This window comes from Gobio gobio, assembly GCF_949357685.1.
Source record: "Gobio gobio genome assembly, chromosome: 22".
NCBI classification, from domain to species: domain Eukaryota; kingdom Metazoa; phylum Chordata; class Actinopteri; order Cypriniformes; family Gobionidae; genus Gobio; species Gobio gobio.
The window spans coordinates 40,101,934-40,115,682 of record NC_137118.1 but is presented as its reverse complement, the minus strand read 5'-3'; the positions used below and the strand labels follow the sequence as shown (position 1 = coordinate 40,115,682).

At 40.4% G+C, this 13,749-nt stretch overlaps 1 protein-coding gene across 7 annotated transcripts in view; it reads left to right on the top strand.

The window, feature by feature from the left end:
• ssbp2b (single stranded DNA binding protein 2b) overlaps positions 1 to 13,749 on the top strand; it is a 140,872-nt gene that overhangs the window by 49,649 nt on the left and 77,474 nt on the right. For 4 of the 7 annotated variants that reach the window (XM_079804342.1, XM_079804340.1, XM_079804343.1 and 1 more), the window contains 3 exons: positions 2,752 to 2,824; positions 5,343 to 5,404; positions 5,489 to 5,573. In XM_079804342.1, the coding sequence (XP_079660468.1) occupies positions 2,752 to 2,824; positions 5,343 to 5,404; positions 5,489 to 5,573 (220 nt within the window). Of the gene's footprint in view, positions 1 to 2,751; positions 2,825 to 5,342; positions 5,405 to 5,488; positions 5,574 to 11,440; positions 11,498 to 13,749 lie in introns of all 7 variants that reach the window. The other 3 variants (XM_079804341.1, XM_079804339.1, XM_079804345.1) reach the window with 1 other exon arrangement.

Here is a 13,749-nt window from a genome sequence, read left to right as displayed (position 1 = left end):
CACAGTGGTCCATTTCTGTATATGATAAAGAGTATAAACTATATAAAATCGCATCTTAGTAAGATACATGTCAACATTTGAACCACTTTAACGTTTTTTTTATTTGTATATTTATATCATTAGATATTCGAGTAAGTTGAAACCCAATATTACGATTAAAAGTGTAATTCAGGGGTTGATGGGTCTTCTTTTGGTGCCCTACGCGCAGCGTGTGGTGGGAGTGGCGGCGCTGCGTGATTGTGAGGGGTAGTAGTCTGCGCTTATTGTTGTGACTTTTTTTTTGAGAGAGAGTGATATTTTAAAATGTCTCAAATAAAATTTACCCTGGAGGAGTTAAGGAAACGTCACTTGTCTGTAAAAATTACTTATTTATAGCTATTAAAAGTAGTTAATATATTTACTTAGGTAGGTATTTAGCCTATTTATTTTGCTCTATTGTTGAATGATATGTTTAAAAAACAAGACGTTCTATTTCTATTTGTTTTGTAAACCTTAAATAAAAGTTAAGTTCATATTGTATATGTAATGTTTCAAATATTCTTAGATATTTGTAATAAATTTAAACCATTCCGCATAATTCCTCAGATTTTCCCAAAAATTCAGCGCAGAAATCACAAAAAAAGTCTTCCATGTGGCCCTGCTCATAACTGAGTTTATTTACTTAAAATTGAGTATTAATTGGACATCACCACAAAATGTTGGGGGTGAAGAGAGTATTTTCTTGTGGTGCCCCCTGGAGCACTTGGTGCCCTACGCACTACGCGTGGTGGGATCAGGGGCGCTGCATAGCCACATCGAATGTTGTTTTGTTCCTGAATGTATCTTTCAATGAGTCTTTGAACTAATAGGTTGAGTGAGTGATTCAATCCTGGTATTACACCAAAAGGTGCAGTTAATATAATCTTTTTAACATGTTTAAAAATGAATGCAGCATTGTTATATTTGCTATTAAATGATTGTATTTTTTGTGTTGAGTCAACATTAATTTGGGATTAATGTATTACACTTCACAGCCCTAGTATCATAATCATATTTATAACATATTTATAAATATATTGTTGTACATTAGGTCTCAGATATTGTGAACAATACTTGCTTACTTGAATACTTGTTTTTAACAGTGACGACAAAAGCTATAGGGGCGTATTTACTTACAGCTTGCACCAGCGCAAACCCTGTTTTGGTGTTACAAAACGACTGTCATGACTTACTAAAGACACGCAGTGAAAAATTAGCTCTGAAAAGGCGTGGACACAGCTATTGCTGACCTTATTGCATATGCATTTGTAGGAGTTTCCCTTTCAGATGCAAAATTTACGGGAGGAGAGTAGTTAAAAGAATCACGCACTGTGATTTACTAAGGTTTGCACTCGTCAATTTACTGGTGTTTGCGCCATTATTTACCAGCCCAAAAAACACGTCTTAAACCAGACGATGGTTGGTCATAATGGAAATGATTCGGCTGCGTCTGTGTTCTTTAATTTGCGCATCGTCTGTAGATCATGCTCAGAACTGTCCACTCCCATCTAGGGTTGGGGATCGTTTGGGTTTTTTACGATACCGGTACCAAACCGATACTAAAAAAAAATAAAATAAAAAAAAACAATGGTGGATGACATTTAAAGAATGGCTTTTTTTTTATTTTTATGTATTGTTTAAATTGAACAATTTATTAAAAGTTTAAAGTATACTTAAATGTATAAATAGATTCAAAACACAATTTACTTAACACATTCACAGTAAAACCTAAAAGCCACCTAACCCAACTACAATAGGCCTAACACTAAATAGTTACAGGACTAATAACAGCAAAGCATTCTGTATTCTTGGTATGCTACAAACCAGCTTCAAGGTTCAGCATTATTTTGCAGAAATAGGATCTTGTTCTCTGGCTAAATATTTTAGAAAGCATCGCCTTATTGTTTCCATGGCGACGCGTCATGTACGTGACACACAGCAGCCACAATAGAGCTGAATGACCGCTCAGATGTATCGGTTTTATTGTTTTTATTCAAAATATTCACAAACTTGTTAACTATGTCATGAACTATCTGATATTCAGATTTTCAAAAATATGTAAGTGAATGTGTTTTGTCATTTAAAACCTAAAGTGATGTACATCACGTAAATTCATCCTCAGCTCACGAAATACATGAGCGTAAGTGACCGGTGAACTGGGAGAAGAATAGTGTAAACTATATAGTTAACTATATAATGTGCATCCGATATGACTAAAACATTGACTTGTCATTGCCGCTATAGACATCAGTGTGTGTTTTTTTGCTAGCAGCCTACTTATGTGCATTTAAATGTCCGAGACCTAAAATAAACATTATGTGGTTGAAAACACTGAATAGTTGTGATGTGTGATAAGCGCTCTGCACGTTTCTGGCTCGGCGCCAGCCAAAGAGCGAAAGCACGTTTGAATATAAGTGGCTCGGAAATGAGGCACCGAAATCTGCGTTCTGATTCGGTCCGGTTACATACCGGTTGTATAGGGTTTTGGTACCTAACCCTCCTCCCATCAACGCTTTTTTTGGAATTGCGCTCTCATGCTAATTTGCCCTGTTTAGTAAATCTGGCCCTTAATGTTAATTTGTAGATTTAAGACTGGAAGTCCAAAGTATGTAGTGTTCAGCTACATGTATATCATTATCCAAATATCTGAAAAGAAACAAATAGAATGGAACAGAATGCTTATAGTGCATCTTATATGAATTAATGAGATGTTCTCTCTCTCTTGTTTTGCAGGCTAGCACTCTACGTGTATGAGTACTTGTTACATGTAGGAGCCCAGAAGTCGGCACAGACCTTCCTGTCAGAGGTGAGCCAGCGGGGGGTTTATTTAAGCTCCTGCTTATCGATGTGCCATCCAGGCACACGGCCTCGTAAGCATCGGCCCGCCCCCTGGGGCTCCAGCTAATTTAATTACACGCAGATGATATGCTGAGCAAGCAGGACACATTAGATGTTTGGTGTCCACTTAATGGGATTGGAGGAGAGTCAGTGCATCGCTGTAAAAAACGCCTAAATTGTTTCAGCAGAAACGCTGGAGCAGTGCTGGCATGTTGATCATCACCTCATTCCACGTTTTACGGAGAAAAGCGCATGTTTGCTCTGTTCCCTATCAGCTGCTCACAATCTCATTTGTGATCTAACGCTTTAAGTGAAATCACAATCATTTATGCCTGAATGAGTTCCTTTCAATGTCATTGTGTGAGGCATTGTGGGATTGATCTATGTGAAGGAAACCGTGACGTTTTGAAGCACTGCTTTGATATTTATAGTCTCACCTTTATTTGCATATGAGTCATACACACTTAAGAGTACAAGCCGTCTTAGAAATCACAATAATGCATCATTTCTGATCTGTTCTAATTCCAAAGCAGTGCCAATCACAAGAGCGGCAGGCACTTCAAGTCGCCTGATTTATTCCGATTTGCAAGATTAACTTCTCCACATGTCTCCGACTGGACTATTTTAAGTCAGCTACTTATCTAGAAATGTGTCGGTAAGCACAAAACAAAACAGCTGCTGTTGTGATGCCATTTAAACAGTGGTGGATCGAGACTTTTATACATGGGGTGGCCGGGGGTGGCCAAGGTTACTTTAGGGGGTTCATAGACCGTGAAAGAATATCATGTGTAATACTTATTTGTTGTCATTGATTTGACCAATGTAACATCGTATTCTAATAAATAAGCAAACAAAATTGTAGATACCATTGAAATGTCACAATTCTCGATTCCAACTGATATTCCCCATCAAAAACTACTAATATAAACCTAATAATATACATTTAAAACATTATTAAATACAAGGGAACAGTCAGCAATAAAGTAAGAACAGTGCTAAGGATTAAGTTTCAGGTCTAACAGTAATTCAGGTACAGAAACTGAATAATCCAACGTAATAACATTGCATAATATTCACTGTATAAATTAAATATAGATTAATGCATTTTAAAACTATGTCAAAACTTAATGTCCTAAGAAAATGAAAAGTTGCGATTTTCTTGGCCGATATGGCTAGGAACTATACTCTCATTCCTGCGTAATAATAAGGAACTTTGTGCCGTACCATGAGTATTGCGCAATTATATTACGCAACGCCTGAAAATGGTCCCCAGCACGTTGTGCAAGCAGGTTGTCACGTTGGTTATGTTGATGGAAGTTAGCCTATTTTCTAGAAAATCGCAACTTTTCATTTTCCGTCGGTCTTAGTACACGATGTAACTACAGAAGAGTCAAATTTTAAATAGGAAAAATATTGAAACTCTTTGGTCATTTTTTTGAGCGAGATGCTAATCAGATTCAATGATCTATGCTAAGCTATGCTAAAAGTGCTACCGCCAGACCTGGAGATCGGCTGAATGGATTCGAAAACGGTAACGGTTTAACTCTAGCGGAGTTGGAAAATGAGCCTACTTTCAAAAATAGTGGCGTGTTCCTTTAAGAGAATATGAGCGTTAGTTGCCAAACAGACGATTAATAGTAAAGGTGGTCAAGCACAAGCGCAGAGTTGTTAAAAGTCCTGTCGCGCCATTCACACTGTTTTCCATTAAATTACACAATTTGTCTGTCAGTGTTCCTATAATATTCAACATTAATACGTGAATAATGTGCTACTTTGCATCAATGAAATAAATTAGATGTTAAAATATATTTAAATAGAAAGTAGTTATTTGAAGTTGTAATAATATTTCACAGTATTGTACTGTTTTTTACAGTACTGTTTTTATGTATGTTTGATAAAATATGCAGCATTTGTATACATAAGATACTTCTTTCAAAAACATCCTGACCCCAAATTTTTGACACTGAAAATCTGGAAATTAAAATCCCTTTTAAACCTGGAAATAAACAATGTTTTATTTATGAGTTCCTTTCTAAAGAGATATTTAGTATTAAATACTATTCAATGATGTTTAATCTATTTAATACTAAATAGCAATTTAGTATTTTGAAAGATTCCAAACAAAGAAAAGTTAGAATGTAAAATGATTACTATTTCTGTTTCTGGTTCTGCATTATTTCTAGGTAACTAAAAAAACAACCAAAAAATATAGAATCTTATTGAATATGATATTCTTTTGGACTCCTGTGTTGCTGAAATTAAATTGAACACAGATTTGACAAATCTTACATTTTCCAATTACATTTGAAAACAGATGTGCAACAAAGATGTTGATATATTTTGGAACGGACACAAGGCAAAAGTGGACACCATATTGATCAATTAGCCTGGCTGACTACCAAAAAAACATGCTGGTGGATATTTAATGAAAGGAAAGTCTGTGAAACAAGTCTAACAGTGTTTTTTTTTCTCTCCTTCCTTTCCAGATAAGATGGGAGAAGAACATAACGTTAGGAGAACCTCCAGGATTCCTGCATTCATGGTGGTGGTAAGATTCACATTGTTAAATCTTTCTCATGTGCTGGTGTGTTGTTCATGGCTATTGCTTCATCCTTCCCTGTATGTTTTGCAGTGTATTCTGGGATTTATATTGTGCAGCACCTGAAAGGAGAGAAACCTGCGAGCATTCCAGTGAAGCCAAGGCATTCCATGACTACGTAAGTTACTCTCACAATGGATGGATGGATGGATGGTTGGTTGGTTGATTAGATGGATGGTTGGTTGGTTGATTGGTTGATTAGATGGATGGATGGTTGGTTGGTTGATTAGATGGTTGGTTGATTAGATGGATGGTTGGTTGGTTGGTTGGTTGATTAGATGGTTGGTTGGTTGATTAGATGGATGGTTGGTTGGTTGATTGGTTGATTAGATGGTTGGTTGGTTGGTTAGATGGATGGATGGTTGGTTGGTTGGTTGGTTGATTAGATAGTTGGTTGATTAGATGGATGGTTGGTTGGTTGGTTGGTTGGTTGGTTGGTTGGTTGGTTGGTTGGTTGGTTGGTTGATTGATTGGTAGGTTGGTTGGTTGGTTGGTTGGTTGATTAGATGGTTGGTTGATTAGATGAATGGATGGTTGGTTGGTTCGTTGGTTGATTAGATGGTTGGTTGATTAGATGGATGGTTGGTTGGTTGGTTGGTTGATTAGATGGTTGGTTGATTAGATGGATGGTTGGTTGGTTGATTGGTTGATTAGATGGTTGGTTGGTTGGTTAGATGGATGGATGGTTGGTTGGTTGGTTGGTTGATTAGATGGTTGGTTGATTAGATGGATGGTTGGTTGGTTGATTGGTTGATTAGATGGTTGGTTGGTTGGTTAGATGGATGGATGGTTGGTTGGTTGGTTGGTTGATTAGATAGTTGGTTGATTAGATGGATGGTTGGTTGGTTGGTTGGTTGGTTGGTTGGTTGGTTGGTTGGTTGGTTGGTTGGTTGGTTGGTTGGTTGATTGATTGGTAGGTTGGTTGGTTGGTTGGTTGGTTGATTAGATGGTTGGTTGATTAGATGAATGGATGGTTGGTTGGTTCGTTGGTTGATTAGATGGTTGGTTGATTAGATGGATGGTTGATTAGATGGATGGTTGGTTGGTTGGTTGGTTGATTAGATGGTTGGTTGATTAGATGGATGGTTGGTTGGTTGATTGGTTGATTAGATGGTTGGTTGGTTGGTTAGATGGATGGATGGTTGGTTGGTTGGTTGGTTGATTAGATGGTTGGTTGATTAGATGGATGGTTGGTTGGTTGGTTGATTAGATGGTTGGTTGATTAGATGGATGGTTGGTTGGTTGATTGGTTGATTAGATGGTTGGTTGGTTGGTTGGTTAGATGGATGGATGGATGGTTGGTTGGTTGGTTGGTCGGTTGGTTGGTTGATTGGATGGATGGATGGATGGATGGTTGGTTGGACGGACGGACAGACAGATAGATGTTTATCAGCTCCATTGTGATTTAAAAAAAATAAAAAAAGTGAGGCCAAGTATGGTGGCCCATACTTGGAATTTGTGCTCTGCATTTAACCCATCCAAGTGTACACACACAGTAGTGAACACACACCCGGAGCAGTGGGCAGCCATATTGCTGCGGCGCCCGGGGAGCAGTTGGGGGTTCGGTGCCTTGCTCAAGGGTCTCACCTCAGTCGTGGTCTTGAGGGTGGAGGATGGCGCTTGTTATTCACTCCCCTCACCGACAATTCCTGTTGGACCTTAGACTCGAACCCACAACCTTCCGGTTACAAGTCCGACTCTCTAACCATTAGGCCACGACTGCCCTAACTGCTCTCTAACCATTAAGGCCAATTTATACTTCTGCGTCGAGTGCACGCAGAGGGTACGGCGTACCCTACGCATAGACGCGTTGGATACGCCGTACCCTACGCCGTAGCCTGACGCGCACCTCTCCAAAAATGTAACAACGCGTCAATTCTACGCGGACCGCAAGCGCTGTGATTGGTCTGCCAGAACCCTTCCCTCAGGTCAATAAATAAATAAAAAATCTGCGATAGGAGTGTGTGTGTGTGTGTGTGTCCAGAAATTGGATGATAGTTCCTTACGTCTGCTATAACACACTATTTTGCAGTCCAGCGATTCTTTATGGTAGTAAATAAATACATAGATCCGCTGAATATAGTTTATTTATTTTCTCATTAAAACCAAAGATGTTAATCAGTAATTGTATATCAAGAACAGGGACACATTAGGGTATATTTCGTGAATGAAGTCTCCGCAACAACAATCGCTTGCTGAGCCACCGCTGCTGAAAACAGCGGCCACGAGCTCCGCATAGTTTCACAAATGCATTCCAGCGCCAGATCGCCTTATTTAACTTTACTAATCAACTAGAGATGCTAAATTTGTATTAGATACAACAACTCAAGCTGCAAGAAAAGCCGCTCTCTCACTGCTGCTGATATTCCGACATGAATGTACAGATTCTACACATCAAGCTGCTTCTTCTTCGGCTGTTGTCTTGATTACACCAACATGCCCGAGGACACTGCCTCCTAGCGTCTGCATGTGGAATTGCACATTGACGCAGACAACATTGCAGAAGTATAAATGCTCACGACGGCGTCGGCTACGCGCGTAGCCTACAGGCCCATTTATACTTCTGCGTCGAGTGTACGCCGTAGTGTACGCCGTAGGCTACGCGCGTAGCCGACGCCGTTGTGAGCATTTATACTTCTGCGCTGTTGTCTGCGTCAATGTGCATTTCCACATGCAGACGCTAGTAGGCAGTGTCCTCGGGCATGTTGGTGTAATCAAGACAACAGCCGAAGAAGAAGCAGCTTGATGTGTAGAATCTGTACATTCATGTCGGAATATCAGCAGCAGTGAGAGAGCGGCTTTTCTTGCAGCTTGAGTTGTTGTATCTAATACAAATTAAGCATCTCTAGTTGATTAGTAAAGTTAAATAAGGCGATCTGGCGCTGGAATGCATTTGTGAAACCATGCGGAGCTCGTGGCCGCTGTTTTCAGCAGCGGTGGCTCAGCAAGCGATTGTTGTTGCGGAGACTTCATTCACAAAATATACCCTAATGTGTCCCTGTTCTTGATATACAATTACTGATTAACATCTTTGGTTTTAATGAGAAAATAAATAAACTATATTCAGCGGATCTATGTATTTATTTACTACCATAAAGAATCGCTGGACTGCAAAATAGTGTGTTATAGCAGACGTAAGGAACTATCATCCAATTTCTGGACACACACACACTCCTATCGCAGATTTTTTATTTATTTATTGACCTGAGGGAAGGGTTCTGTCAGACCAATCACAGCGCTTGCGGTCCGCGTAGAATTGACGCGTTGTTACATTTTTGGAGAGGTGCGCGTCAGGCTACGGCGTAGGGTACGGCGTATCCAACGCGTCTATGCGTAGGGTACGCCGTACCCTCTGCGTGCACTCGACGCTGAAGTATAAATTGGCCTTACGGCGTACACTACGGCGTACACTCGACGCAGAAGTATAAATGGGCCTTTAGGCCACGACTACTCTAACTGCTCTCTAACCATTAGGCTACGATTTACACCACAATGCGTCAGTGCAGGGTTAGGCTTTATATTTTGCAGCGTGGTGCTCTAAGTAAGAACAAATGCTGCTGGGTCTTACAGGAAGGAAGTGTGATTCAATTTCCTGTGTACCTCGGGCTTCTGGTCACTTTAACTCTAGTAAACAAGGACCTAAAGTTCACCTCATTTCACCTTGGAGGGTGATGTAAACGTTCAATTATAGACACGCTTTCTTTTACACAAGCACACCGTCTGCTGTAGTGCGCACCTCAAAAGCGCAGTTTAGAAGACGACTAAAGAGCGCAGCGATGCCGAAGATCACTGGTTTGGTCCTAAACTCATTTCTCTTTCCAGCACCAATTAGCTGATTTTCCTCTGAGAGCGTCTGGAGTGTAGGCACAACAGGAGTAATTACAGAGAGCTCGAGATTCTCAAACGAGAACATCTCCGTCCAATACATCGGCTGCTTTCTGTGACTAATTGCCAATGTATAGCAAATGCACTTTGCAGATATAATGCACTTTGCAGCTTTAAAATTCAAAATTGATGAAGTTTATAAATGCGTGTTTCTGGTTCTTATTATGAAGGATTAAAGGTGAACTATGTAGGATTTTTGTAGTAAAACATCCAGAAACCAGTAGGCCAGTGTTATATATTTTGTTCAGTTGAGTACTTAGAATATCCCAAATGTTTTCAACTATTTGTAAATCGTGAGAAAATGGCTATTTTAACCAAGGAGCCGGGACGTGTGAGCTATGCGTGTGAGGGAGTCGCCTGTCGATTGCGTCATATCTGCGTCACCCTCGGTCTCCGGTTTTATTCAGTGAAACACTTTACTCTCACTGCAGTGTGTAAAGTGTAATAGCAGCCGCCGAGCGAACGTCATAACTTCCTTTTCAACACACTCAGATATATCTAATACGATAAACAGAGCTGCGTTACCTCACACTCAGCACTGGAGAAGAGGAAGTGCCGCCGGCAACCGTGTCATAATAAAAGTCCCGCCAGCGACTATGCCATAATAACAGTCCCGCTCTTCAATCGCTCCTGCGGCCTTGCTCAGCTCCACAACACTCGCTCCTGCTCTGCTTCATACTACAGTAATGTTAATAATCGCATCCATGAACATGATTTCTGCCCGAGTCCTATCCTGACTGTTTCCCACCGGCTGTGAGGTGAAGACCACATGTCCCGAGATTCTGCGCTCAAACGTGGCGTCATCAAACTACGCCTTTGTTTTGAACAGGCGACCTCTAGTGGACGGAAAAGTTACATAGTGTAGCTTTAATCAATGGACATTTCTACAAAAGAAAAAAATCGTCTTTTATCAAAATGTAAAGGTTTTTTGTATGTTGTTACGAATCCTTTTTGTGGTATTTCAAAACTGCTTTAGTGAAGTGTCTCGGGCCATGGACCAAAACAAACTTGTAGCCAATCAGCAGTAAGGGGCTTGTCTACGAATGATGGTGAGAAGAGAGCGCTCAGTGCACGTAATTATTCAAAATACACGACACAGGACGGACATTAGCCGAGCAACGACAGAAAGAGAGAGATGGCAGATAAAAAACAAATGTGGAAGATGTCTGTGGAACAAAAGAAGGCTTACGATCAGGCAAGAAGTATCAGCTTTCCAGCGCTGGAGAGAACTCAAGGAGCGAAGGACGAGGTTGCTTTATTTCTTCTCGATAGGCGAGTAACATTGGTTTTGTTTTGTTTCGCAGAACTAATATATGCTGGCTTTTGCTTGAATATGCTTGTGTGTCATGTTAGCTTGTTTGTTCATTTGCGATCGTATCGTCGTTCACTTCAGCGATGATAAAGACCCATTCATTTCCACATCCTATAACGTTAAACCACTGTCTGTTTCAAGCGCCAGCTCCCCAAGTGTGTCCGAAAAGTAATATAATAAACTCATAATATACACTCACCTAAAGGATTATTAGGAACACCATACTAATACTGTGTTTGACCCCCTTTCGCCTTCAGAACTGCCTTAATTCTACGTGGCATTGATTCAACAAGGTGCTGAACGCATTCTTTAGAAATGTTGGCCCATATTGATAGGATAGCATCTTGCAGTTGATGGAGATTTGTGGGATGCACATCCAGGGCACGAAGCTCCCGTTCCACCACATCCCAAAGATGCTCTATTGGGTTGAGATCTGGTGACTGTGGGGGCCATTTTAGTACAGTGAACTCATTGTCATGTTCAAGAAACCAATTTGAAATGATTCGAGCTTTGTGACATGGTGCATTATCCTGCTGGAAGTAGCCATCAGAGGATGGGTACATGGTGGTCATAAAGGGATGGACATGGTCAGAAACAATACTCAGGTAGGCCGTGGCATTTAAACGATGCCCAATTGGCACTAAGGGGCCTAAAGTGTGCCAAGAAAACATCCCCCACACCATTACACCACCACCACCAGCCTGCACAGTGGTAACAAGGCATGATGGATCCATGTTCTCATTCTGTTTACACTAAATTCTGACTCTACCATCTGAATGTCTCAACAGAAATCGAGACTCATCAGACCAGGCAACATTTTTCCAGTCTTCAACTGTCCAATTTTGGTGAGCTTGTGCAAATTGTAGCCTCTTTTTCCTATTTGTAGTGGAGATGAGTGGTACCCAGTGAGGTCTTCTGCTGTTGTAGCCCATCCGCCTCAAGGTTGTGCGTGTTGTGGCTTCACAAATGCTTTGCTGCATACCTCGGTTGTAACGAGTGGTTATTTCAGTCAAAGTTGCTCTTCTATCAGCTTGAATCAGTCGGCCCATTCTCCTCTGACCTCTAGCATCAACAAGGCATTTTCGCCCACAGGACTGCCGCATACTGGATGTTTTTCCCTTTTCACACCATTCTTTGTAAACCCTAGAAATGGTTGTGCGTGAAAATCCCAGTAACTGAGCAGATTGTGAAATACTCAGAACGGCCCGTCTGGCACCAACAACCATGCCACGCTCAAAATTGCTTAAATCACCTTTCTTTCCCATTCTGACATTCAGTTTGGAGTTCAGGAGATTGTCTTGACCAGGACCACACCCCTAAATGCATTGAAGCAACTGCCATGTGATTGGTTGATTAGATAATTGCATTAATGAGAAATTGAACAGGTGTTCCTAATAATCCTTTAGGTGAGTGTATGTTTGTTTCCTTTGGTTCCTCTTTTCGTGATCGATATAACCTTATAATCTTGTCATAATTGTAATATGTTCGTTAGTTGGTCTGTCGTGCTCGTGCTATCGAGTTGTTCATGAGAACTGTGTTTGTGTTTTTGGGATGTAAGGGATGACTTTTTCACTAAACATTCGACCTGGATTAGTAACACACATTGCTTTCACTTATTGATGAAATCGTACCCTTGGCCGGCTGGCACAGCAGATTCCGCCATAGTCTTTGCCTGCATTGCGTACGTATGTGTGGGGCAGAACTATCAAAATAGGGGCGATACCCTTTTGGGATAGGGGTGTGTTTGTTTTGGTGATTTTGAAATATCAACATCGGTTACCAGAAAGCACTTACCCCACCTTTAATGCATATATACACATACACTACAGTTCAAAGGTTTGGAATCGAAAAGAAGTCCCTTCTGCTCAACAAAGCTGCATTTATTTGACCCAAAATAATAGTAAAAACAGTAATATTGTGAAATCTTAATAATAACTTAAAAAATTATTTATTAACTCTAACTAAAAAATTTACTTTATTCCTGTGATCAAAGTTGAATTTTCAGCATCATTACTCCAGTCTTCATTGTCACATGATCCTTCAGAAATCATTCTTAAATGCTGAATGATATTTTGAGGAAACTGTGATATTTTGTTCAGGATTATTTGAGGAATAGAAAGTAAAAAAGAAACAGCATTTACCGGTATTTGTGTAACACTGTAAATATCTTTAGTGTCACATCAATTTAATGCATCCTTGCGGAATAAGTATTAACTTCTTACACGCACATGCACACACACACACACACACGCACACACACAGGTTTGTTTTGCTATCTAAGTAAGGACATTCCATAGGCGTAATGGTTTTTATACTGTACAAACTGTACATTCTGTCCCCCTACCCCTAAACGTACCCGTCACAGGAAACATTCTGCATTTTTAATAAAACATTGTTTAGTGTTTTTAAAGCTATTTTAAATTTGAAGATATATGAAATGTCCTCATATTTCATGTTTACGGCGTAATATCAGTGTAATACCCGTGTCATTATCCAAATTTGTGTCCTCATAAATCAGAAAAACGAACACACATAGACACACACACACACACACACACATACACACACAAATCTTACTGACCAAAGCAATTTTTCTCTTATTAAATCTCCTGTTTCACCTGTCACATTACTAAAATAATGGGGGTAGTGAACGCCGTTGCACATTGTCTTACAGATGTTGCTTGGTTCTGTTTGGGCTGTGTGTCACATACGCTTCGTTTTCCCGGCAATGTAATAAACTTGCACAAGGGAGTTGTTCGCATCCTAATTCGGAGGATATCAGAGGCTCAGGCAGACGTGCAGTGCCATCCTACGTGCCAGTGTCAGTGCGGTGGCTTTTGTGCTAAGAATAAAAGCCACAGCAAGAGGGAATAAAGCCCTCATCTCTTCCCTCTCACCTCTCCTCATCCTCCCTCAGGGAGCGCTCATTTCTGAGAACACTTCCAAAGAGCTTCCTAGAGGTCACTTTCCAAGACAAGGTCAAAATGTCACCTCTCTCCATGAGTGCAGTCGGATGGTTCTCCCCCCGGCTGTGGTTTTTCACTGGCTTTGTTTGCAAGGGCATACTAGCATACTGGTTATTGGGAAACATGCACTG